Source organism: Schistocerca piceifrons, chromosome 4, assembly GCF_021461385.2.
Source record: "Schistocerca piceifrons isolate TAMUIC-IGC-003096 chromosome 4, iqSchPice1.1, whole genome shotgun sequence".
In the NCBI taxonomy this organism is placed as follows: domain Eukaryota; kingdom Metazoa; phylum Arthropoda; class Insecta; order Orthoptera; family Acrididae; genus Schistocerca; species Schistocerca piceifrons.
Genome location: NC_060141.1, coordinates 509567709 through 509595347, shown reverse-complemented (window position 1 = coordinate 509595347; position 27639 = coordinate 509567709). Strand labels below are relative to the sequence as shown.

At 44.1% G+C, this 27639-nt stretch overlaps 1 protein-coding gene across 1 annotated transcript in view; it reads left to right on the top strand.

Annotated features, from left to right (window-relative positions):
- The window catches only part of LOC124795280 (homeobox protein OTX1-like), a 178647-nt gene extending 163518 nt beyond the window's left edge, over nucleotides 1-15129 (top strand). Inside the window, exons 6-7 of the mRNA XM_047259225.1 lie at nucleotides 7075-7320; nucleotides 13055-15129. Coding sequence (XP_047115181.1) covers nucleotides 7075-7320; nucleotides 13055-13603 — 795 coding nt within the window. The 3' untranslated portion in view covers nucleotides 13604-15129. The remainder of the gene's footprint in view (nucleotides 1-7074; nucleotides 7321-13054) is intronic.
- The last annotated feature ends 12510 nt before the right edge of the window (nucleotides 15130-27639 follow it).

The following is a 27639-nucleotide window of genomic DNA, read 5'->3' as shown; positions in this document are numbered from 1 at the left end:
ACACACACACACACACGGTTATTAGTAGAGAAATAGTATTGCTAATCCTATTTATTACTAATCCTATGTATTAACTTTAGGTGCCCATCCGCGTACAGCATTTGGTGATTTGCCGGAGTGGCCGTGCGGTTCTAGGCGCTACAGTCTGGAGCCGAGCGACCGCTACGGTCGCAGGTTCGAATCCTGCCTCGGGCATGGATGTGTGTGATGTCCTTAGGTTAGTTAGGTTTAATTAGTTCTAAGTTCTAGGCGACTGATGACCTCAGAAGTTAAGTCGCATAGTGCTCAGAGCCATTTGAACCATTTGGTGATTTCTTGGCTAGATAGCCAGCCAGCACTTTATGCTTATTTACTCTCACATCTCGTCTTCCTCCTCCTGTTCCTCCTCATTGTCACTGTTTTCGCTTTCACTGTGGGTATTGCTGTCCACCCTCTGGAGACTGTTGTTACGTTGCACATAGATATGTCTGTTATGTCGTGTCCGCATGTACTGTTAATGCGCTGTTTTTGAAATACTGTTTGTCAAAGGTTTAATTGTGCCCATTGTTCTTCGTCTCTTATATATCTATGTCTGTTTCTGTGTAGTCTAAGTGTAGTGTATGTCTATCGTTCGCGTATTGCCCGCAGAAAAAAGACAGTGTGTTCTGGGCCACCTTCTTCCCCGCTTGTGCATGTAGGTGTCTGCCTCAGACTCACGCGCTTAAAAAATTTACCATACCACAACTGGGATAGATATGTTTCATTCTCAACCGTTTCCTTATGTCACGGAGGAAGTCGTGCACTCTGCGTCCCTTATCACTTACGTCCCACTCATCTTGCCACGTATCCAAACACCAACTTTTAAGGTGACATATCGTCTCTATCGATACACCAGTAATTGCGCGTACCTTATCTAGTCTTGCCATCTTTAACCAGCACCTTGCAGCTCTGTAATTGATCGTGATATCTATGCGGCATATTCCGAGCATCACAGACAGTGCACCACTGAGGTGGTGCCAAGGCTCCAGATGGCCTATGTAGGACACTTATATGCCCCCGTCTGACCGATGCTTTGTTGGTGTACAGTTTTGAATTCCTCACTAGTTTTGTAGCATTTTTTCTGCTGTGTCTGTTGTTAGTCTTGTGTGTTCTTGCAAATTCAATTTTTCATCTATGTGTACTCGTTCGATGTTTGTGCCCCCAGTTTTAACAGAAGGATCCCTTTGGAGTGATCCTTTCAGTAATGTGTATTTTATTTCGTTTTCGGCTATCCTGAGTTTATTGTTGTGACACTATTGTGTAATTGTTTGTAGTATTCCACTGGCTTTCTCTTATAACTGGGCTCTGTTGTTTGCATTGACTACAACTAATAGGTCATCTGCATAGTCGACAATTCCATCTAACCTGTTATCCCGATCCAGAAGTTGTAAGAGGATGGGTTCGATTGTTATGTTCCAGAAGATGGGGCCGTAGACCGACCTTGAGGACAGCCTTTGGTAATTCTGTTTATTACTTTCCGGCTGTCCATCTGCCATTAGACTACTCGGTCTGTACAGTTATCTAGCAAACTGTTGAACAGTGACTGTGGTACCTCCAGATGTCTTAACCTCTGAAATATTGCGGGCCACCAGAGATTATCGAATGCCCCGGCAGTGTCAATCATTATTGCCATGTCGTATTTCTGTGTTCTAATATTAACTACGTGTAGGGCCTGGTTGACGGCATCATCTATTGATCTACCTGTTTTGAAGCCAAATTGGTGATGGCTCATACCCCTGAGAGCTCTGTGTGTTTGCAAGCGCTTACATAGTAGCTTCTCCTGAATCTTTGCTAGGGTGTTTATTAGGCATATTGGCCTGTAAGTCTTTGGATCTGAAGGACCCCTGTCCGCTGTTTATTTAATAATGGCTGTTTAGCAGGTTTTCCATACTGTAGGTATCCTGTGTAGCCGTAAGGTATCGTTCAGTAACGTCGTTAGGAACGGGATGATCTGCAGTGCTAGTTTTTTTCCGTATTTCCGAGTGGATACCATCTGGTCCAGGTGCATTCTTGTTTTTGAGCTCGGAGATTGCTAGCGCAACCTCTTCTTGCGCAAAAGTGCAGTTGCACTGTTGTGTGGTGTGTGTTGGTTTTCTCTTACTGTTGTATGACACTGTGCGTCTGTATCGATGACGTCGTCAGGGAACAGTTTATACAGCAAAAACTCCGCTGTATTCCTCCATCCCCTCGTCATCGTGCCGTCATCCTGCCTTACCGTTCCCAGAATTTGTTGGGTTTTTATCTTCTCTGTCAGTATTTTGTATGGTCCCGCCCCCCCCCCCCCTCAAATATTTTTCTCTGTTTGTGTTGTTATAATAGTTCTTGTCTACGCGTGTTGTATAGGGTCTGTCTGTATAAGTCTTGTGCTTGCCTGTTTGCTTAAAGTCTTATGTGTCCGTCCCTATCTACTATCCCCCTTTGCCATAATTTTCATTTGCGTCTGGCATCTTGTTTGAGTCTCGTGAGTTCGCTGGCCTATGGTGAAAATGGAAATGAAGTCCCATGCTTCTTTACAGAGCGTAGGGGAACGATGCGGGAGACCCGCACCGCCTTACTAGGCAAAGTCCTAATGGAGGTGGTTTGCCGTTGCCATACGCCTATAGGAAGGCCTATGGTACTGGTCAGCATTTTGTATTCCTTGCTGTCGGAATTGATGTGTTTTGTGCATGTTGTATTACCTATGTTGGCTTGGGTGCTCTACAATCGATACCTCCACTGATGTTTTGGCGAAATGGCTCTGAGCACTATGGGACTTAACTGCTGAGGTCATCAGTCCCCTAGAACTTAGAACTACTTAAACCTAACTAACCTAAAGACATCACACACATCCATGCCCGAGGCAGGATTCGAACCTGCGACCGTAGCGGTTGCGCAGTTCCAAACTGTAGCGCCTAGAACCGCTCGGCCACTCCGGCCGGCTATGATGTTTTCTAGATCAAGTTGTTGGGTAATTTCCGGTAATTTGTTCCAGTCTGCTTTGTGCAACAATAAGTGTCTGGTGTGAGATTTGGTCGTTCTGTTCGGAGTGAGAGTCAGTGTGTGTATTCTGACATTGTGATCACTACTGGTTGTGGTGTCGTGTCCAGTCCAGTTTGTTATGTATGCCATTCCTGCATTATTTGCTAGCGTAAAGTTAATATTACTGCTCGTACCATCGAACCCTGTATATGTTGATATAGGTCCTTCCGTGTGACGAGTAGCAGGTAGTAACTGACGTTGGGATGGATCAGTTGGATGGGTTCTACGGACTGAGGCGTCCGTCTCAGCAACAATGGCAATATGCGCCGTGTGAAGAGCCAGGAGTCATATCGCAAACGAAACGGTGCATGTCTGTGTCGGCAGCGGGGTATATGGGACAGAAAGGGTCCTCGGCAAGATGTATAGTGTATAAACGTTATCGGGTGGGGAATTTTTCAGCTTTATCACAAACCACAGCGCCTTCACCGCGGTGAGAAGGAAAGGCGATTGTATGTTACTCTACACCCGCTTCCAGTCAATCACATTAGCAGGCTGTGTCCGTTGAAACTAGCGGTAGAAGTCCTTGCTTCTAGGAGCCTACATGGTCGTAGGACATCCAACAGATACCTCATGTCGACCAGATAGTTGAAAATGTGACACAGTGCTGGCGCGGAATCGGCGGCTGGAGGGAGTGGGGCGCCACCTCCACAATCAGCGTACCAATGAGGATGTTCTTGTGCGAAGTATGTAGGCGATGCATCGTCCGCAGGAAGAGAGTGCGCGCTCTATTGTGCACGTTTATCATTCCAATACAGCCTACATGTGTGGGAAACGTTAGTGTCTCGTAACGATTCTTGAACACCCTACCACCGCTGCCGAAATGACCTAAGACCGCCTGAAGCTTGGCAGCTACCGTACGGCCATTGGGAGAAAGTGTGTGTAGTGATTAAATTTCGGATCGAAGTAGAAATTTACAAACTGTATCCGCACGATCAAGTCAAGTGTTCGAAACGTATCGAGACGTACTTGCGTGAGGATCACATTAAGTAATCTGCTGATGTACGCTGCACGTTCCCACGGATGGTCACTCCCAAGCGTTTCATCGTCGGGACCTTCGTAATGGGCACTGGTGTATTCATATTCAGTCCTCTGCCCACATCCATGTAGTGCAACTTCCGCAGGTTGATAGGCTGCCGGCCATCTCGCCATACCCCTAAGGCCACGCAATCGCCGCACATACAGGGGGGCGGAAATACCTGTTACAAACTTCTAGGACATGTAGAGGGTAGTGAGTACAGAACATTTTGAATAGGAACCCATGTCCGGAATCGTATCGTTTCCGTTCTACGACAGTTTCAGTTCAGATGAGTACCTCGTCAACGTCTGCTTAGAGGCGAGAGAAACGTCTCAGAGTTCCCTGTCCTGGTATGCAACAGGGTAGACACGATGACGTGTACTACGTCGAACGATCCCCAGATGTCAATTATTTTCCGCTTTGCTGTGAGACCGAGTGCATCTCCAACAGAGGAAACATGGTGCAGTACACGTTTGCGGAATACACAGAGATGCTCCATGTGTGTGGCGAAGCTGGAGGTAACGGAAGTCGGCTGTATCACGAGCGTTTTCCACACCGTCACACTCCATCGCACAAACTGTTTGCCCAAGTTACACAACGCCTACGAGAAACAGGTACCTTCATCGTGAGGAGGCAGGACTGTGGTGCTCCACGGCGACGCCGCACTCCCGAATTTGAAGATGATGTACTGCGTCGCATTGAAGATAGCCAGTCAACGAGATCGCGAACAATTGCGCGTGCAATGGCTGTTAGTCACAGTACCGTCTTGGACGTCCTGCATGAGCAACAATTACATCCGTACCACTTAGAAAGGGTACACGCTATGGGTCCAGCAGACTTTCCACAACGCGTCGCCTTCTGCACATGGTTCCTGCACCGTTGCATCGACGCGCCCCTGTTTCCACCTCGAGTTCTCTTCACAGATTAATGTACGTTCACAAGGGATTGTGTTCTGAATGCTCGAAATAGCCATGTCTGGGCGGATGAAAACCCTCATGCCACGCATGTTCAGGTATTTCAAGACAGGTTTTGAATTAACGTGTGGGCAGGTATTCTGGACGGTCATGTGATTGGACCATACCTCCTTCCATCCAAGCTCACGGGTCCCGCATACTTAGTCTTCCTACGACACGTAATGGACCCGTTCTTGGAAGCTGTGCTATTGAATGTCCGTCAGGAAATGTGGTTTCAGCATGATGGAGCAGCACCTCACTTTTCACTGGCTGTCCGGAGACATCTCAACAGACGGTATGGTGAAAGATGGATAGGCCGTGGTGGTCCAACCGCGTGGCCGCCACGATTTCCGGATTTAACCCCTATGGACTATATCTTGTGGGGTCTTATGAAGAGCCTAATTTATGAGACAGCTGTAGAGACAGAGGAAGATTTGCTGGCACGAGTTCTGGCCGCTGCACAAGACATTGGAGAGACACCAGGTGGGATGGAGAGTGTGTACCAGAACACGCTTCGGAAGTACAATGTGTGTAATAACGTCGGTGGTCGCCACATCGAGCCGCTGTTGTAATGCATCGGTACGTTGCGGCTGATGCCGTAGATGCTGGGTTATTGTTGTTGTCGACTAATGTAAACCATAAGGTGTAAGTTGTAATGCAAATGCGTAAGTAATAACGGAACGAGTCAGTATTCTTTTCAAATGTAAACATTTGTAATGGGTCACGCCTAAGTACATTCCTCACTTGGGTGTGGATGAGATGATCATTTGCATTGAAACTGTCGTAGAACGGAAACGATATGTTTCCGGACATAGGTTCCTGTTCAAAACGTTATGTACTCACTACCCTATACATGTCCTACAAGTTTGTAACGGGAATTTCTGACCACCCTGTATATCTTTTGCCGACCTCGCCAAGAAGCATACTTCGTCCGCGTAGACACAGAATTTGAAATCCATATTGCGGAGGTGAATACCCTCCAAAGATTGCCGTAGACCATGAAGTGTAGGCTCAAGGTTCAAAAACGGTTCAAATGGCTCTGAGCACTTAGAACTACTTAAATCTAACTAACCTAAGGACATCACACACATCCATGCCCGAGGCAGGATTCGAACCTGCGTCCGTAGCGGTCACGCGGTTTCAGACTGTAGCGCCTAGAACCGCTCGGCCACCCCGGCCGGCCAGATTGAAGGGCGACGGCGAAGAGAGAGGGCAGCCTTGCCGCACTGAACTCTCATTAGTGAACGGTAGCGAGCTGTAGCCATCCTTGGATGAGACGGAGAACAACACCTGCCGATATTGGAGACAGGCCTATCTTCTATAAGAGACCTTACAAGAAATAGCGCTCAACTCGGTCAAATGCGTGGTCCAAATGAACTACCACGAGAGTGCCTTCTAAGCGGCGTGCTGAGATGAGCGCCACCCACATCTCTATAAGAGCTTAAGGCCCTGTGTATACTACTGCTACTTCCTACACATGTTTGGTGGCATGAATGACGTCTTTGATAGTAGCAAGGAGGTAAGCACGACGTCTGCGGTCGAACAGCTTGTAATCGGAATTCACTAATGTCAAAGGCCGAAAGTTTTGCGGTCTGCGGCCCCCCCCCATCCCCACCACCAGTTGGTTTTGGCACAGGGATGATCATTGCCACCAAAAAGTAGGGGGGGGGGGGCTAAAGTCTGGATCCAGGAGTTCGGAGCACATCTGCCACCAAACTTTCCTCGTCCGGTCAGAAAAGGTGTTATAAAATTCAAGCGGAAGACAGTCAGGTCCAGTTTCTCGTGACCCGCGACAGGGCCATGCGTATTTCTTCCCGCGTGACTGCCTGCAAGAATGTGGCGTCGCTTAGTGCTCTGCCCGGATGTGGCAGGCCCTCAGTGTCAATGTCAGACCGTTGACTTGCTAGATAGAGAGTGCAGTGATAATCTGTGAGAACACGGGAGATGGTGGTGTGTGTCTCAGCTCGTTACCCTTCTCCCGAAATAACTGCAGTGATGAGTCGCCTCTTACGATATATATGTATGGTTTATTACTTGACCCGTTACGTATACAGTGGCAACTGCTTACAGGTGTGGTTCAAGAACCGGCGGGCGAAATGCAGGCAGCAATTGCAGCAGCAACAACAACAACAGCAGCAGCAACAACAGCAGCAGCACCAGCAGCAGCCGCCGTCTAGTCTGGCGTCAAAGTCGCAGACGCGCTCCGCCCCCGGTGCCGTGTCCGCCGTCACCCCCAAGATGAAGACCGCAGCCTCCAAGAGCACGCCGCCGCCTCCCACGGCCGCCGCCCTCTCCAACAGCTCCCCCAAGTGCAAGGTCAGTACTTCCACAGACAACGTATTCGGTACATCCTATCAGCCATCTGCCTCTAACAATATTGTTCATACCTTGGAGATACGACTGGCGGACAGTCTTCCCCAACTGCTCACCAATCACATTCTTGTATCTGAGCAAACGTCCACTGCAGATCTTACTTTCTTCAATGTTGTACATCGAAGCCCAATCGGTAAATTAAAAATCACACATTTAAAAAAAGCGCATTGGCCACTTTGGAGCACTATAGGCGGTGAAATGGAACCAGGTCGTCATTCGAGCCTCCACAACCGACTTACGTCATGACAGTGAAGTGGTGCGTGCGTGCGTGCGTGTGCGTGTGTGTGTGTGTGTGGGGGGGGGGGGGGGGGGGCGCCGCTGTTTGTATGGAATCAACACAGTAAGACGGATAGACTTATAGACCTGACAGAATGACTGAAAGGAGCTATCGTGTTTGGACCTGCGAGTGAGCACACTGTGAATGAAAAGCCTGATTTGTTGATTACACGTTCATCTCAATCAGTTTCCGAGATAACGCTGCGAAAGGAATTTCGTGCAGTAGATATTAGGAGTTGGGGTACTCGCAAAGTCCATTGCTCTCAGCTGCATCTAAAGCTGGACGTCTTCAACGGGTCAAACTACACAGAAACTTGACAGTAGCTATGACAGCGGCTCACTGAAGGCGTGTAGTATGGCCCGATGAGTCGAAATCCCGCCTCTTTTCAAACGATGCAAGGCGCAGATCGCATCGACGACCCGAGGAGGTGGTTAACTGGCAGTGTGTGGAGAATATAGATAACGTCAGTGATGGTTCTGTGATGTCTTGTGTGTGTTTTTGGTACCATGGAGCAGGACGATTATTTCAAGGTCTGTAGTCTACGGCTGTTTCTATGTCATTCCCACCTACGTTCGAGCACCCAGTAGTTCTGTTTATTATTATTATTATTATTATTATTTGTGGATCTAGGGCTTGGTGTTTACCTTTCTGTCTTGACTCCCTCAACTTCCTGCGCTTTTCCAGTCCTGTCTCTGCAACTATGAACCGTGCCGGATTTGTTGTCAGCACGAAGGCATCCTTAGCCAGTTAATGGAGCTTTCACCCGGGTGTGAGATCCTCTAGAGGTGGCCAGGAGATAAGCCGTTCTTCGTTGGCGAGAAACGGGAAAGCAGCCAGTATTAAACATAGCTTGCAATCTGTTTTACTAAATGGTCAGCCGATCCCAGTTGCAGTCTGCCTTTCTAACGTCTTCCAGGGGTTACAAAAACTTTCAGTTTTTCGTATAATTATCGACTGATTTAAAAAAATAAAATGCTGTCGTAATCTACTTACTAAGAGGTATAAGAGGTATAATCTTAAGTTAAAAGTTTAAGATAATAAATCCTGTATTGAAATTAGAGTCGTGTGTTTGTCTTGAGGTAACGTACACAGAGTATACTCATCCATTATTTGATTAAAAAAAAAAAAAAAACTTAGCGGCTTCCAATAAATTTTACCCATATTTTCAATCATTTCCTAACATTTTCTTGCTGAAATCCCCTCCACTAAATGATGAAAGGAAAAAAAAAAGTGTCTATGCAGGCAAACCTCCGCGTCAGGTATGAGGTTTTTATTACTTCTTTACTAGCAACTCAATTAGCAACTCATTTTGCAGACAGTATCCACATATACCCATCAACACTTGCAAAATTATGTCATTGCCTGACACATAGTTAAGGAGATATTATTCATAAACATTGCGCTGCGTCGAAAAACTAGTTTTTCGTGGAACTGAGAGCACTATATTCATCCAGGGTTTGATTATCAAAGCACGTAGTGATTCCAACCAACTTGAAACACCATTTCATGCCTTTTCTTAACCTTTTCTCGCTTACAGCCCTACAAAACAATTTTGTTTTCACTTTTTCGTTAATCTGTAAATGAATAATCCGAAAATAATAAAACTAACATAATTACGAGTGTGCTTCGTCAACAATAAAGGTTTCACATGATTAACGTCAAATATTTAACACATTAACTCATTTGTTAAGTAATTAGACGTTTGAACCTGTTTTATGCAAGGGTTCGTGTCTTTAAAGAAGGGGAGGATTACTGGTTTTCTAGAATTCCATGCTATTTTCTATTAGCCTAGTTAACAATTTGCCTTGTTCTCCGAAGATTAACTGATATTTTGGAAAGTTATACATGAAAAAATGTAAACACTTTTACTTGACTTTTTACCTCAATTATTTGTCCCCCCTCCCATCCTTCTCCTTCTCTCCCTTCTTCCACTCCCTCCTCTTCTTTTGTTCCTCAATTCCCCTCCTCTCACCCCTCTCCCTAACCTCTTAGCTCCTTCTCAGTTCATACCCTTACCCTTACCCTTACCCTTACCCTTACCCTTCTTACCCTTCTTACCCTTACCCTTACCCTTACCCTTACCCTTCCCCTTACCTTTCTTACCCTTACCTTTCTTACCCTTACCCTTACCTTTCTTACCCTTACCTTTCTTACCCTTCCCCATCTTACTCTTACCCTTCTTACCCTTACCCTTCTTACCCTTACTCTTCTTACCCTTACTCTTCTTACCCTTACCCTTCTTACCCTTACCTTTACCCTTCTTACCCTTACCTTTACCCTTCTTACCCTTACCTTTACCCTTCTTACCCTTACCTTTACCCTTCTTACCCTTACCCTTACCCTTACCCTTACCCTTACCCTTACCCTTACCCTTACCCTTACCCTTACCCTTACCCTTACCCTTACCCTTACCCTTACCCTTACCCTTACCCTTACCCTTACCCTTACCCTTACCCTTACCCTTACCCTTACCCTTACCCTTACCCTTACCCTTACCCTTACCCTTACCCTTACCCTTACCCTTACCCTTACCCTTACCCTTACCCTTACCCTTACCCTTCTTACCCTTCTTACCCTTCTTACCCTTACCCTTCTTACCTTCTTACCCTTCTTACCCTTCTTACCCTTACCCTTACCCTTTCTTACCCTTACCCTTACCCTTCTTACCCTTACCCTTCTTACCCTTACCCTTACCCTTCTTACCCTTACCCTTACCCTTCTTACCCTTACCCTTACCCTTCTTACCCTTACCCTTACCCTTCTTACCCTTACCCTTACCATTCTTACCCTTACCCTTACCCTTCTTACCCTTACCCTTACCCTTCTTACCCTTACCCTTCTTACCCTTACCCTTCTTACCCTTACCCTTCTTACCCTTACCCTTCTTACCCTTCTTACCCTTACCCTTCTTACCCTTCTTACCCTTCTTACCCTTCTTACCCTTCTTACCCTTCTTACCCTTCTTACCCTTACCCTTACCCTTACCCTTACCCTTACCCTTACCCTTACCCTTACCCTTACCCTTACCCTTACCCTTACCCTTACCCTTACCCTTACCCTTACCCTTACCCTTACCCTTACCCTTACCCTTACCCTTACCCTTACCCTTACCCTTACCCTTACCCTTACCCTTACCCTTACCCTTACCCTTACCCTTACCCTTACCCTTACCCTTACCCTTACCCTTACCCTTACCCTTACCCTTAACCTTAACCTTAACCTTAACCTTAACCTTAACCTTAACCTTAACCTTAACCTTAACCTTAACCTTAACCTTAACCTTAACCTTAACCTTAACCTTAACCTTAACCTTAACCTTAACCTTAACCTTAACCTTAACCTTACCCTTACCCTTACCCTTACCCTTACCCTTACCCTTACCCTTACCCTTACCCTTACCCTTACCCTTACCCTTACCCTTACCCTTACCCTTACCCTTACCCTTACCCTTACCCTTACCCTTACCCTTACCCTTACCCTTACCCTTACCCTTACCCTTACCCTTACCCTTACCCTTACCCTTACCCTTACCCTTACCCTTACCCTTACCCTTACCCTTACCCTTACCCTTACCCTTACCCTTACCCTTACCCTTACCCTTACCCTTACCCTTACCCTTACCCTTACCCTTACCCTTACCCTTACCCTTACCCTTACCCTTACCCTTACCCTTACCCTTACCCTTACCCTCACCAGACCGAGCGAGGTGGCGCAGTGGCTAGCACACTGGACTCGCATTCGGGAGGACGACGGTTCAATCCCGCCTCCGGCCATCCTGATTTAGGTTTTCCGTGATTTCCCTAAATCGCTTCAGGCAAATGCCAGGATGGTTCCTTTGAAAGGGCACTGCCGATTTCCTTCCCCATCCTTCCCTCACCCGAGCTTGCGCTCCATCTCTAATGACCTCGTTGTCGACGGGACGTTAAACACTAGTCTCCTCCTCCTCCTCCTCCTCCTCCTCTTTTCCTCTCGCCCTCCCCTTTACCCTCACCCTCACCCTCTTCTCTTCCCCTGCTCCACCCCTACATCTCTAACCTCCCCCCACCCCACCCCCTCTCCTTCCTGTCCATGCCCCTCCCCACAGTCCTCCCCCTCCCCCTTTCCCATAGCAGTCCCGCCTCCATCCCCCAATGAATCCGTGGTTTTTTTTTGGTCTACTGACTGGTTTGATGCGGCCCGCCACGAATTCCTTTCCTGTGCTAACCTATTCATCTCAGAGTAGCACTTACAACCTACATCCTCAATTATTTGCTTGACGTATTCCAATTTCTGTCTTCTTCTACAGTTTTTGCTCTCTACAGCTCCCTCTAGCACCATGGAAGTCATTCCCTCATGTCTTAGGAGATGACCTATCATCCTGTCCCTTCTCCTTATCAGTGTTTTCCATATATTCCTTTCCTCTCCGATTCTGCGTAGAACCTCCTCATTCCTTACCTTATCAGTCCACCTAATTTTCAACATTCGTCTATAGCACCACATCTCAAATGCTTCGATTCTCTTCTGTTCCGGTTTTCCCACAGTCCATGTTTCACTACCATACAATGCTGTCCTCCAGACGTACATCCTCAGAAATTTCTTCCTCAAATTAAGGCCGGTATTTGATATTAGTAGACTTCTCTTGGCCAGAAATGCCTTTTTTGCCACAGCGAGTCTGCTTTTGATGTCCTCCTTGCTCCGTCCGTCATTGGTTATTTTACTGCCTAGGTAGCAGAATTCCTTAACTTCATTGACTTCGTGACCATCAATCCTGATGTTAAGTTTCTCGCTGTTCTCATTTCTACTATTTCTCATTACCTTCGTCTTTCTCCGATTTACTCTCAAACCATACTGTGTACTCATTAGACTGTTCATTCCGTTCAGCAGATCATTTAATTCTTCTTCACTTTCACTCAGGATAGCACTGTCATCAGCGAATCGTATCATTGATATCCTTTCACCTTATTTTTTAATTCCACTCCTGAACCTTTCTTTTATTTCCATCATTGCTTCCTCGATGTACAGATTGAATAGTAGGGGCGAAAGGCTACAGCCTTGTGTTACACCCTTCTTAATACGAGCACTTCGTTCTTGATCGTCCACTCTTATTATTCCCTCTTGGTTGTTGTACATATTGTATATGACCCGTCTCTTCCTATAGCTTACCCCTACTTTTTTCAGAATCTCGAACAGCTTGCGCCATTTTATATTGTCGAACGCTTTTTCCAGGTCGACAAATCCTATGAAAGTGTCTTGATTTTTCTTTAGCCTTGCTTCCAATATTAGCCGTAACGTCAGAATTGCCTCTCTCGTCCCTTTTCTTTTCCTAAAGCCAAACTGATCGCATAAATTTCTCATCGAAAGCTTGGTTGTTAATATAGAAAAGATGTCGTAGGACTTACGGTGTTGTGACCCTGTCGGCAGGTGGAGCCCGGGACGACGACGTTCCCGGCGCTGCCGCTGGCGCTCCCCCAGCCGCAGCCGCAGCCCCAGCAGCCGCAGCCGCAACGGGCGGGCTCTGCCAGCGCGGCTTCGGTGTCTTCGGTGCTGACGACACCCAGCCCGCCTGTGACGCCCGGTTCGGGCTACCAGCACGACGCAGCCCCCAGCACGGCCGCCCCCGGCGCCGCCGCCGCCGCCGCCGCGGCCGCCGCCTCCTCGGCCACGGCCTACAACGGCTTCTGCTGGGGCACGCCCGCCTCCACGTCCTCGACGCACTGCTACTCGCAGACGTACTCGCCCTACTACGGCAACATGGGCGTCGACTACTTCCCGCCGTCGGCCGGCCACCACCAGTCCAACTACACTTCCGCCCACCACGGCCACAACCACGTCATGGCGCACAGCTACCACCATCACCACCACCAGATGGGATCGTACGCCGGCGCCCACCACCAGGCCTTCAACACCGCCAGGCACCCGGACTGCTCGCTCGACTACCAGATCACCCCGGACAAGTACCAGATGGTCTAACGCTCGTCTCGCTATTCTGCGTCTCTGGTCTTGACGTGTGTCGAGCCTAAGTGTGTCTGACGCCGCACTCGTGATTTCATCGGGTGGCAGAAGGCGTTCTGTGTGGTTTTAGGCTTTCCCGGTTTACCCCTATCCCTACCCGCGGGTGCCATCTTATAAATGCTGCAGTACTTCCAAAATCTGAGATGTAGTCACCCACAGGCAGTGTGTTCCTGTGGAGGAAGGCGACAGGATAGATTGCCGAAACACTTTACTATCTGGTCGTCGCCACCGGGTTAATACACGAGAGCAGTTCTAATAGATATCGTTCTGGGAGCGTCCTAAAAAACGTTAAGTTGTGGGATAATGCAAAGGACACAAACCAAATGCCGATTTACCACCACTTCCTAGAAATGGATTACACCGTGTCGATAGCTTCCATTACCACACAATGGAATCTCCACACGATTTTCACCCCTGCAAAAGTTCTCTGCAGGACTCAGATGCACAGGTCATAAGCCCCAGAAAAAACTGTGCTCGGACATTGTCGTAACGCTGCAGTCGGCAAGAACGAAATGTCGAGGCGCCACTGACAGATTTAAATCCCACACTTCTTCGTGGGGTAGATTTCCTTTTTGTTACCAGAGCTGGTGCCTGGACTGTACCTTATTAACGTAATTTATTCTGGAGTGAATTGTGTGTTCTGTTTTTTAAGCAACTGAAGAGCTTTTTATATTCACAAAAACGTACCAACGTTTGCTATGATGTTTTCGACGCGTGCGAGCGTTATGTTAAGAAAAAATGACTCCTTGTCTCACTGACGAGAAATTAGGTACGAAATAAACCTACCAGCTACGAGAAGAAATTTTAGAATGCAGCGAGTCTGTTCACTATAACGGTTAAATTCCGCTGAAATTTCATGGATTTCGCCGTCTATCAAAGGACCATCCCAGACCTGTGATGTGTTAGCCTTCTGGAAGATCTGCATTAAATACAGTTACTAAGAGACTGTGACTCTTGGCAGCTTCAGTGCCTTTTGTACTATAGGAAGCGCAACTCGCTCTGTTTCCAGCAACTTTTACTTTGTGCGTTTGGTGAGCTGATGTTCCAGCCAGCAGTGGTCTCCGTGTTTCAAAAAAGGAAGAAATAATGGGGAAGAGGTGTTGGTACTGAATGGCAGTGGAAAACGTCGAGAAACCTGCAGTACACCCTGCCCATCGTGGACTGGCCACCACTCAACTCACCACCAGCTGTATTAAGATTCTCAAAATTCGAAATTAATTACTTTCGATTTACTTCTGATTATCGCTTAGAGGAACTCAAAAGTGCAGTCTTTAATTACCTCATTTCATGTTATTAGTACTGTCACCTTCTTAACGCTGTTTAATTATTTTCAGAAACTTTCTTACTACCTCGCAATGTCTTTATCTTCTAATGGTTGTCTTTGTAAACAAATTTAATAATTCTCATTGTACAAAATCGTACATATAATTGTAGAATTTTCCAAAAAAAAAAGGACGCTAATGTAAAAATCATAGTGATGTGTTGTTGTGGCTTGTATTTTAATATATTTTGTCTTAAATTAAATAATATGATTAAGTTACTTTAAATTCAAATTGAAAAAGCACAAATTAAATGGATCGCTGTAAATCTTTTCTTTTCTCAGTATTCATTAGTACGTGCTGTATTTTCTCAGCATTTCCTTTACAAAAATAATCATATTAAAATTTTACGAATTAATTTGTTTGGTGTGAGTATATGTTAATATCACGTCTTCGTGTTATTACAACCAGCACTCGTATTGTGTGTGTCGTGTCAGCTAGCTGTAGCATATTGCAATGGAAGTAATCCTAGGCGGAAGACAGAGGACACATTGTAATGTTCTAAGTGACAGAGCAGAACTCAATTTAAGAATGGATCGTTACACATGATGAATATCCCTAGAAAGTAAAATTGTCACGACAGTGTCTGCGGAATTTAGTTTTACACTCGACCATACATTCATACTCTATCATAAACTTTTTCGACCTGCAAAAATTGTTAACAAGCAGACACTGAAATAATATTGTCACTGTCACCATCAAAAAATACAGCTACACAACCAGAGGCATACACATGTGGCGTGAAGTAAGAACATCACTCAGATAGCCAAGTTTCATGTAACTTACACCCTACCCCAAGTCCTTTTCAAAAGACCAAGTCGGATACTTGTGACATCATGAAACGATTTATCACAATCATGTAAATATGATCAAGACGGCAAGTACATTGATCTGAAATCTCCTGTTTCCGAGCTGTTACAGGCAACCACAATTCGCGAATGAGTTATACAGGGTGTAATGAGTATAAGTGTAGATATTGCTACCGGTGACTGAGGACGATATACTGAACAGCATTACATCAGTATTTGTGTCACTTGCAAAATAATAATAATTGTAGTATTCCAAGTCATATGTTTTTGGGTTGGTTAATACCTCCAAGTACATGTGGAAAGAGCAAGCCATTAGCGCTAATGTTTCCCTGGGGAGCAGGTCTGGCGTTGAAATGTGGACACATGGCGGCCAAACGGTTAGTCTATACTGCCAGGTGTAGTTCACTTGATAATGCAGTTACCGTCATGCAGGAGACATCAGGTCGTAAAGTTTGTAGCGTGTTTGTGGGAAGATTTTTTGATGCAGGGAAACATGCACCCAACACACTGATGTGTGTATGCATTCAGGCATCACAAACAAAAATATCTGCACTTATACCCATTACACCCTGAGGTTGAGTACTGTGGTGGCTTGGTCTGTGTAAAAATAGGCAAGACGATCAATGCCAGTCCCTCACAATAAACCTCTGTACATGAAATATTTAAACTATGTCCTTATGTCCTATCTTCGCAAATGTTTGCCAAGTCAAGTATAGGGGGGGGGGGGGGGGATCAACAGGAGTTTGTTTCATACACAGCGTTTTTTTGTTTTGCTGTTTTATAGCTAACAGTAAGCCATAATTTCCGCATTTTTTTTGTTCGGATTTCTTACGATGTGTCGTTCCACGCTCAATATAGCAGTTCTACTAAAGCTAACATGGTAACCTGCCGATTTCAACTCCTGTAAGCCCTCATTCTACGCAGACGAATAGCTATGTAGATCAGCAATATTTGTTACATTGCCAAATTAAAATTTTAACACTCTAAAGCTAATTAGCAGCGCTTTTAATCCTTAACCGTATTTCTGGATCTCAGATCAGTGTCCTTCTACTGCCCTGTGAAATACAGATGGCAATAAATTTTATTGGCTCTTTCGTTTCGTTTAAGGGAAATAAGGATATATCAAACAAATGTCGTCCCACGAAAGATTCATCTTATAAACTAATAGACATAAAAAGTGACACACATGTTTCGAAATGAGCCGAACTCCATGAGCTGTGTTTCATCGCTTCCCCTCCCCTCAATTTGCAGATCTGCAGAGTTGTTACACCTACACTCGAGGAAAAGCACGTCCCACAACAAGATAGTAGTTTAAAATGTGTTCTCTTACAATTCATGACTTAAGTAAAGTGGTACATGCGAAGCAACTATGAAAATGCATGCTAATCCTCAAACCTCATGGTGGAAGTTGCTCGTAAACGAGATATTTAAAAAAACATCTATGTACGAGAACGATCTCCAGAAATGTAAGTGGAAAATGTTAAGATGTTCTTACCTCTTGAGTCAAGAAGCAAATCATCAGTAACAGCTGAGTGAATACCGCACATGTCAGCTTATTCACTTAAATGCCAATACGTATTTAGGACAATCTAGTTCATACCATGCAGTATAAGATTAAAATAACATGGGCTTTAGCTCAAAAATTGTTTGGTACTTACTGCTTCCTCCATTCATTTATGCGAAAACAATGAGGAACGTGGATCGATTCCACATTAAACCTAGGTCGTCCTAAAATTAACTGTCTCAGTCAGACCTCAATTTGGAGGAAAGCAAGGGAATAATTATTATTTCTAACACGGCTACGCGTAGAAACCTACTATGGTGGTCGAACCACCCTTCAGGTTTAGGAAAGCTTCATTTACGCATTAACTCATGGTTGAAAAATACACGATTTTTTTTAACAGGAGAATGGAAAAACTGATAGAAGCTGAAATTTTGGAATACTTGAGATAATACTGACCCTACGAATTTATCTTAGCAGACCTACATCAGTAACAATGTTGACTAGCCTCTACTATTTCTAATTTCGAAGGTAGTAGCGGTAAAATACAGGGAGCAAAAGGTTATTTACAACTTATAAAGCAAACAGGTTACAGTTATACGTGTCAGAGGACGTGAAAAGGAAACCGTGGTTGAGAAAAGTGTGAGGTAGAGGTTGCAGGCCATCACCGATGTTATTCAATCCGTACATTGAGCAAGCAGTAATGAAAACCAAGGATAAATCTGGAAAAGCAGTTTAAAAAAAATAAAAGAAGAAATAGAACCTTTCGCTGATACCTGATAACATAGTTCTGTCAGAGACAGCAAAGGAATTTCCAAACAGCAGCTGAACAGAATGGATATTGTTCTGAAAATAAATTATCATATGAACATTGACGAAAATAAAACAAGGATAATGGAATGTAGTCAGTGTAAATCAGGTGATACTAAGGGAAGGAAATGGAATACTAGGAATAGATGTATTTGCTATTTGGGCAGCAAAATAACTAACGACGTCTAAAGTAGAGAGGATACGAAATACTAACTGTGACTATCCAGAAAAGCATTACTGAAAAAGAGAAATTTGTAAACATCTAAAATAATTTAAGTGTTAGGAAGTCGTTTATGAAGACATTTGTCCGAAGTGCAACCTTATATGGAAGTGAAACATTGGCGTCAAGCATTTCAGACAAGCAGAGAATAGAACTTTTTAGATGTTGTGTAAAAAATAATGCTGAAGATTAGATGAGTTGGTCGTTTAACTAATGGGGGGGGGGTGGTACTGACTGGAATTGGGGACAAAAATTATTGCACACCTCGACTAAAAGAAAGGATATGTTGATAGGGGCCGGCCGGGGTGGCCGAGCGGTTCTAGGCGCTACAGTCTGGAACCGCGCGACCGCTACGGTCGCTGGTTCGAATCCTGCCTCGGGCATGGATGTGTGTGATGTCCGTAGGTTAGTTAGGTTTAAGTAGTTCTAAGTTCTAGGGGACTAATGACCTCAGAAGTTAAGTCCCATAGTGCTCAGAGCCATGTGAACCATTTTTATGTTGATAGGGGACATCATGAGACATCAAGGAATAGTACCTTGGTAATGGAGGGAAGTATTTGAGGTAAAAGACTGAGATGGGAATCCTAGGCCTGAATACGATAAGTACGCTCTGATGGATGCGGGTGGTAGCAGCAGCTATTCGGAGATGGAAAGACTGGTGTGGCGAGCCGAATCAAACCAGTCTTCGGACTGGAGACCACAACAACAACGACGACGACGACGACAACAAATGTATTAACGAAGAGAGTTGATGAATTATAACTTAAAGAATGGTGGAAATCTATCATTTCTAATAGCGTCGATCGAAACATATCAGCCGAACTGATTTGTTAGAACTCTCAAAAATAATTTTATACGGCTGCTATTTTTACTTACAGCACCAAGACTGTCAGGCGTTTCATACATATATAATGACATTTTTCCCCTATTCCATCTTCTGCAATATATTACAAAGGGAGAGTAAAATTAACTTATGAGACAGGAGTTTAGGTGTTACGTAATCATTTTTTGACGTCGGAAAAACTGTCAGAGAGAATACTTTTGAGCATAGAGGGAGAGGGAAAGGGAGAGAGAGAGAGAGAGAGAGAGAGAGAGAGAGAGAGAGAGAGAGAGAGAGAGAGAACACCACCTCTTGATTACCATTTGTGCGCCGTCAGCATCTGTGACCTGCCCCTATATGTCTCAAAATGGTTTACGGTTTACGCGTTTAGTCCATTGCGAATGTAACGGATTCAATACAGCTGATGGTAAATTTATTCGTCAACGGTATTTGGAAAGAAATTATGTATGTGTCTCCTGATCAAAATTGAGCCTGCCTACATCGTAAAGCAATGGCTAAAATATTCATTTCTGTCACAAACAGTAAGACTAAGAAAGATTTTTTGATGTTGATTCGTTCCTCGGCTACATCCGCTAAATTCGAAGGGTCCTTCGGACCCATTCGATGAAAAAGGGGGATAAGTTGGCTCCTGGTTCTCACCACTTACTTTGAGTTTCCCATATGTGGCGACACAAAGACAGTACTAAATTACAGGTCAGTCATCGTACTAACAGAATTGATAGAAAGACAACCAAACATGGCACTTTAGATTCTATCGTGTCTCATGCAGTTATGTGCATTCACTAGTGAGTAGTGTAAATTCCTTTTCCTCCTCACTGCGACGTGCATCCGGAAAGCATCAAGCTTTACGAAGCTAAAATCACCCCACCGATACAAGACATCTAATTTACTTATAGAAACATATTCAAATAACGTAACAAGTACTCAGTTTTCGAGAAGCTTTCGAAAGGAAGGGAGGTCACCTACTTTTTCCGGGTGTGAAACCACTGAGGCAGGAATGAGTGTAGTGTGGCTAAGGACACAATAGCACGGTCTTCAGTTGCAAATATTCCGTCGATGTCCATATATCAGGATAACGTAACTGTTTCATTGAGTGCACACTTGATGGAAGTAGTGCCGCTGAACATTGCACTAATGATTATTCCCTGCGGGTAGTATTGCTATTTGCTTCTGAATGTAGAAAATTGTGAAACAGTACATTTTCATATAAGTGTAGGAAAGTGTGAGGATTATTGAGACTGCGACTATCAAGATTTCAGAAATTTCTTAACTAATGGATGAACCACGCCTATTCGTCATCACCGATATCGTCCAAGTTTAAGATATATGCAGGGATTAGCCACAAATGTCCAAAAAAGATAGCTATTATGGTGCTGATCGGGTGAGTCATGGCCATTTATGCTAGCGTAAATTCCAGGCGGCGATTGGCGTAGCGGAAAGAGTGCAGAACCGGAACACGAAGGTCGTAGTGTCGAGCCCATGTATGGAAACTTTATTTTCAATTTTTATGTTACTGACGCTCCGAATAAACCGAAATAATGTTCAATACATTATTTCAATTAATATTTTCATAACGGGTATGTAAAGGAAAGGAAAAGGAAAAATCTGGGACTGCAAATAATTTCCAAGAAAGGATTGTACTTACAGCATCCTCTAGGATTCTGCAAATAACTTACCAACAAGGGACTGTAATTAATGTGTAGAGGACTTTGACCTTCGAGCAGTCCTCGGCAGCTGCACGCAAATAATAAATTCCCGGTGCAGGTAGAATCAGCACATCAGCTGTGGGGGACAATGGCTATGGTGCTCATTCGCTTGCTACCTTTCTACCGAGTTACGTAAATTTTTCGGGAATGTTATTTTTCTAAAGAAGCTTTAAAACTACAATGTAATTTTTAAAACGTGGCAAGATGCCGAGTGCGTTACAGCTTCCCCTGTCTTTAGGATTAATATCACTACAGCACGAGTAAATCATCAAGTGTAAAATATAAAGTATCTAATTTTATACATAAGTTCTCGTGTACGCCTTACAATACCTTCCTGGAAATGTATCTGCAGTCCCAAATTTTCCTTTGCCTATCCTTTTCATGCTTTTTATCAAAATATTACTAAATACAATTTATTAAACATTCTTTGGTTTATTTGCACTGTGAGTAACGTAACAATTGAAAATAACGGAAAATGTTTTCGCACAGAGAATCGTCCCCGCAATGTTCCACTTACCGTTCTGTACTCTTTCTACCGCGCCGACCGCTCCCTGGTAACTTGTAAGAGAGACTACGCGCAGAAGTTCCAAACGCGAAGTCTGTACCAGCATTGCATTGTTACGGCTACAGCCTCTCTTCCCCCCCCCCCCCCTTCCCCCCCCTCCCCCCCCGGCTCAACCGCTCTCCCTGTCAAGCACGTATAGGAGTCACCTGCACGAACTCACGAAATAGTTAACAGTAAAGGCACTTAAAAGTATGACATTTGACTGACATCAATTAGAAAGGTTGCACCAAGCAGTGCGTCATGTAAGCTAATAAGTAAATAAATAAAACATACAGCAAAGACTGCTTACAGAAACAATTGTAAATAGTAAAATAATAATAATAATAATTGTAAATAATAAAAAGCAATTGTAAATACGTAATACTAAAATATTTAAGGAAAATGACTACCTTAGTATTCTTTGCAATATCGACCAGCTGATGTCTGTAGAAACAGTGATTAACTTATTGGACTTAAATATTTCTCATTTCTACAAAATTTAAATATTTTTCTTCCTGTTTCTTATTTAGTTTTCACCATTCAAGAATATGATAAGCGTATTCTGATGCTGCTACAACATCTTACACCACTGAGTACATTCACCAAATAATTATTTATTATTCCATTTGCAGCATAGCTTCCTCCAGATTTCAATTTTTCATAGTAGGTAGAGCACACAAATATGTCAGATTGCGTCACGGTTTTCACATTATCGAACCAATACCTCTAGATGAATTTAAAGATTTTTTTAAAAATTAAACTTGGGAAGCAACTCAAAATATTCTCTTTATTGCAGGTAATTTCAGAGATCCATGGTGAGAAGATACTCAAGAGCGTATACCATGTAATAAATACCAAAATACTTGAGAAAGAGACAGCTAGAAATATGCTAATGTTTCTTCCAATGGTAAAAAACGTGGAATAAATCTGAAATTTAATTTCATTTAAACACCAAACATGCAACTTTAGATTACCGTAGCAAAGCATCATCAAACAGAAAAAAAGATTCCAACAAATATTTAAGTTACACAGAAAAAATTATTACAATGAAGATGTGAAGAAGTCAGATGAAAATTTACAGAAGTTAGACTTTCTAGTGTGTTTGAAAATGGTTGAACATCGGTGAAATCTCCAAATATCCGTGCCATTCGTAACGTCCCAGCGCACTTGTTGGCCGCTTCCATGTTTGTATTTTGTGTGCTGAGGTAGCCCCAAGGAGAACACAGCATCACTACTCCTGTATTGGGTTGCTCATCACCACAGGTTTAGTGATTTTTCATTGACTGCTCACTCACTTCAGTCTGCATTTCCAACCAATATTGTCCCTTCCAATTAACCAAATATTAACAATTCATTATCTCTTCGCTGCGTGTGCTGCATCGCCTCGAACCTACGCTCCAAAGAGCTAAGAATCTTTCAAGCACAGTATGAATTATTCAGTCTTTGGTGTAGTCGGCGCGCTGTTATGACTTAACATCTGAGGTCATCAGTCCTCTAGACTTATAAACTACTTAAACCTAACTAACCTAAGAACATCACATACATGCATCCCCGAGGCAGGATTCGAACCTGCGACCGTAGCTGCAGCGCGGTTCCGGACTGAAGCGCCTACAACCGCTCGGCCACAGTGGCCGGCCCGTAGAGAAATAAATATCATGGTTTTTGCCCAAGACAAAAGATATCACAAAACGGAAATCGACTGCATATTCTGATAAAGAATTCCATCTATAATGCCGGCATCAAATTCCGATCAAAATCGTTTTTGCCGTTCCAAAGTTATGTTTCTCACCAATTTGACACATACAGTTTCGAGAAAAACGCGTTTGAAATTCTGGCTTACGGCACGGCACTTTTATGTAGCTAGGTTCAACATACCTCTAGTCAGAGATTCCTTGACTACACAGAAATCCTTAAAAATCCAAAAGGAGGTCTTCCTCCATCTTTTTAGTGGCGACGGTGGTCCCGCGGTCCTCTTCGTTAGCTTCTGTCACCTAATGCTCTGCTCGCTCGATACGCTTTTCCTTCGCTTTTGAGCAGAACTTTCAGCAAGCAGCTCCGATTTCAACTTCGAGTACTTTTATAATTTCCATAATGCTTTTTAGGCCGTCGTTGATATTACACTCGCCTCCACATTGGCCGCGAAGACAGCTATTGTTTTCCCGCTGTGAATGGCTATCAGATACATTTTTTTCACAAATCTCCTTGTAACTCGATAACAGAATTTCTGGTGAACTTGAAATGAACATTACAATAAAGTAGATATACCAGGGAACATTTCAAGCAAAATAAATAAATAAATCCAAAGAGGTCCACCCACTTAGGAACAATGTCCTGCATTTTTTAATGTCCACGATGCCATCATAAATCGCCTTGACTTCGTGTAATTATTATCTTGGGATAAAAGTGTCATTTATGTTCGTCTCACTGCACATTTCTTTCAGTTACAATGTGTACTATAATGTAGAAGTTCTTTTTATTTATCGTCCAAGTTTCATCGAGCTGCGCTATTCGGCAGCGACACACCACGAAGAAGTTACTTTCGTTCTACACAGGAGTGTGTGTTGTGTGTTCCTCAAACATGCATCACTGTAGCCACGTACTCTTAACGTTATCCACGCGATAAAAAAAATATTGACGGATCTAACCAGATACTTCTATGCCGGCGTAACCAACGAATAATTTTCTGTATACCTGGAACATGTCCGTATGAAACAGGATAAGAACAGAACTGTAAATGCTACACTCCAATAGAAGTTTTGTAATGTGTAAGCATAAATTGTAAAAATAGTCCGAGAATCTTAGGAAAAGAAGTTTGTATCTAGAAATTACAAAATTTTGCCGGCCGTTGTGGCTGAGCGGTTCTAGGCGCTTCAGTCTGGAAGCACGCGACTGCTACGGTTGCAGATTACTATTTCCCACGATTCCTAAGCATTCAGTGCTGTACATATAACAACCCATGACGGAATGATAATGTTGGATTGGGCTATTTGTGGAAAGAGGCCAAACAGAGAGGTCATCGGTCTCACTGGATTACGGAAGGACGGGGAAGGAAGTCCGCCGTGCCCTTTCACAGGAACCGTCCCGGCATTTGCCTGGAGCGATTTAGCGAAATCACGGGAAACCTAAATCAGGATCGCCGGACGCGGGATTGAACCGTCGTCCTCCCGAATGCGAGTCCAGTGTGCTAGCCACTGCGGCATCTCGCTCGTTGATAACGTCCTACCTGCACAGGCAGAGATAGAACGCAACACATAACATATTTACTTTGCTTTTATATTATATTTTTGGATGTAGGTTGTGGTGACAGACTTAATCTGTAGCGTACACCTGGGTTGTCGTTTGACGAAACCAACAAATGTGATGCATGTATTTTATGGATATCGGAATTCGATGATTGGTTCTTGTCTGCCATGTTAAAGACGTCGTGAATCAAAACAGGCTGGTGGTATCGACAGTTTCAATGTTTCCCAGTATTTAACACAAAATAGAATTAGTGCTTATGAGCCGGCCGCTGTGGCCGAATGGTCCTAGGCGCTTCAGTCTGGAATCGCGCGACCGCTACGGCCGCAGGTTCGAATCCTGCCTTGGGCATGGATGTGTGTGATGTCCTTAGGTTAGGTTAGGTTAGGTTTAAGTAGTTCTAAGTTCTAGTAGACTGATAACCTCGAGCCATTTGAACCATTTTTAGTGCTTATGAGCCGCCCCTAATGATCTAATCAACGACGGGAAATGAAAACTCAAATTTTCTTCCTCTCCTTGTATTTGCGACAAGGAGAATTGAAATCTATCTCTAGCCATCCTGATTTAAGTTTTCCCAGGTTTCCTAAACAGTTTCATAAATTTCTTTCAACGAGGCCACGATCAGTTTCTTTCACGGTTTTCCCTCCAAACGGGTTGGTGCTACGTATTTTAATGATCACAGAGTCAACGAATTGTAAAAATCAAATCTTCCTTCCGACCCTGTAACACAAACATGTGATGAGTGAGTTTGCTAACGCATTTGCCAACCTCGTTAGTGGCGGTAGGAAAAGCCAATGAAATCAACTATCCGTAACCCTTTCAGTGGCGTTGAGTGATACTCATATATCCACCACATATTGCTCATTATCAGTCGGTTCGATGGATACTAGTTGTAACAAAAAGGCATGGCAAAACTTTCAGCAAACATTCTTCATACGTAGAGAAAGAAAATGATGTAAGGATATAGGTACGGAAACGCTTATTTCCGTGTTAGAGCTCACTTTCTATAACTCTTTAACAGATTAATCATACAAAAACATAGGAAATGAACGTATCAGCATAGTATGAAACACGTTTCTAAATGAAACGTTCATAACGCCCTCCATTAGCAAGGATGCATGAATCAATCCGCCGTAGCACAGAATCCCTGATGTGCTGATGTATGCCCAGAAAACTGTGCATCGTTCACAGTACGAGCACGAAGATTCTATACAACTTGTTGCGGCGTTCCGTACACAAGAGCTTTCAAATGACCCCAGAAATAAAAGTCTAGTGGGTATAGGTCAGGAGAACGTGACGTCCAAGGAATTGGTCCACCTCTACCAATCCATCTTTGTCGGAATCTGTTACTTAGAAGGCTACCAACATTAACACAGGAATGAGGAGGAGCACCACCGCCCATGACGTATAAGTCTGTCGTGCTTGTAAAAGCATATGTGCTAGCAGAAGAGGTTGAATATTATGTAAGAAACACTGTAAGTTTCTCCGTTGAGACTGAGTGAAGAACATGGGCCCCTAACAGTTACTAACAACGCTGCTCAAACGTTGACAGAAAATCTTTGTTGATGACGTGATTGCACAAATTCGTGTGGATTCTCGACAGCCCTTAATGTGCTGGTTGCGAAAATTTACAATCTGACCACGTTGAAACGAAGCCTCGTCCATGAACAGCACATTCTCACACTAAAGTAAGCAATGACGCATTGCTGAATGAACCATTCACAAAAGTGTACATGTGCAGGGAAATCAGCTACTGATAGCGCCTGCACACGCCGTACGTAGTACTGCTACAGCAGGTTCTCATGAAGCACTTTCCATTCACTCATTGTGGTCAACATTACTTGTTGCAGCTGATGGTCTTACGCTGACACTAGGGCTACCGTCAACTGTAAGAAGTAGTTCCTTCTCCAAGTGAGGTGTCCTCGTCCTTCATGATCTCCCCCACTCTTAAGTAATAGACTTACAAGTCCCGTGCTCCGGAGATCGACCATTAGTTGCTTCAAAAGTCGTCCTGTTGGGGGGAGTGTCGTTCTGAAAAATCTCTCCCAATATATACGTTGAGCGCCACGGCCTATTACCATCTGCCAATTTGCCAACCTGCATCTGCGAACACATCCACTGCACCGTACTGGAAATCAAGTCCGTTTTGAAGACTAAACAGCTGATGGTATGTGCTTGAGGCCAGTAGAGCACTGAAATTAGTCGCATGGCAACATAAGCATTGAAGTTAGTCGCATTTTAGCATTACCTTCGTTCAACTGGAACGGCAAACACTGGCGCTCTATCTAAGAATTGCGACGTACTTTACATTCTAGCCAAACATAACAAGAGACTATTTTGATCATTTCATATACGAAATCGTTTCATGTAATACTGGTACGTTCTGTTTCTATTTCTTTGCAAGGATAAATATGAATATGAGGAAAAGTAGAAAATGGGCTCTTACATGAGGTAAAGCTTTTCCAGGCCCAGCCCCTATATAACACATTTCATTCATCTTCATATCAGGGATGTTACCTGGAAATGTGGTCACGCTTTTCTGTTACATCCTGTACACTCGCTGCAGTGATCTGTGACTTGTAGCTGATGGGAATGACGGACTACAGGCTGGTAAAATTGGGACAAGGGGGACACGAGTGCACTCTGCATTGTTGCCAGATGTATCCAAGATGGCAGCGACAGCGTCATCCAAGATGGCGGCGTGTAGAATTGGCAACAGTGCATGACGTCATCCAAGATGGCGGCAATGACGTCATTCAAAATGGCTGATTTTGGCGGGAAGTTTGAATTTTGGCAAGAAGACAGGTCAATTGGGCTTCCTCCACTAACCTAACCAACTCCCCCAGAAAGTGGCAGAAAGTTCAAATGCCATCAGGACAATGCAGCCTCTGCTAACGTAAGAAAAATGGCGGGAAGATAGGTCAATTGGGCTACCTCCACTAACCCATCATCCGACCGCCACCTCTTCCTACAGATTGGCGTGAAGTTTGAATTTTAGCAGTAA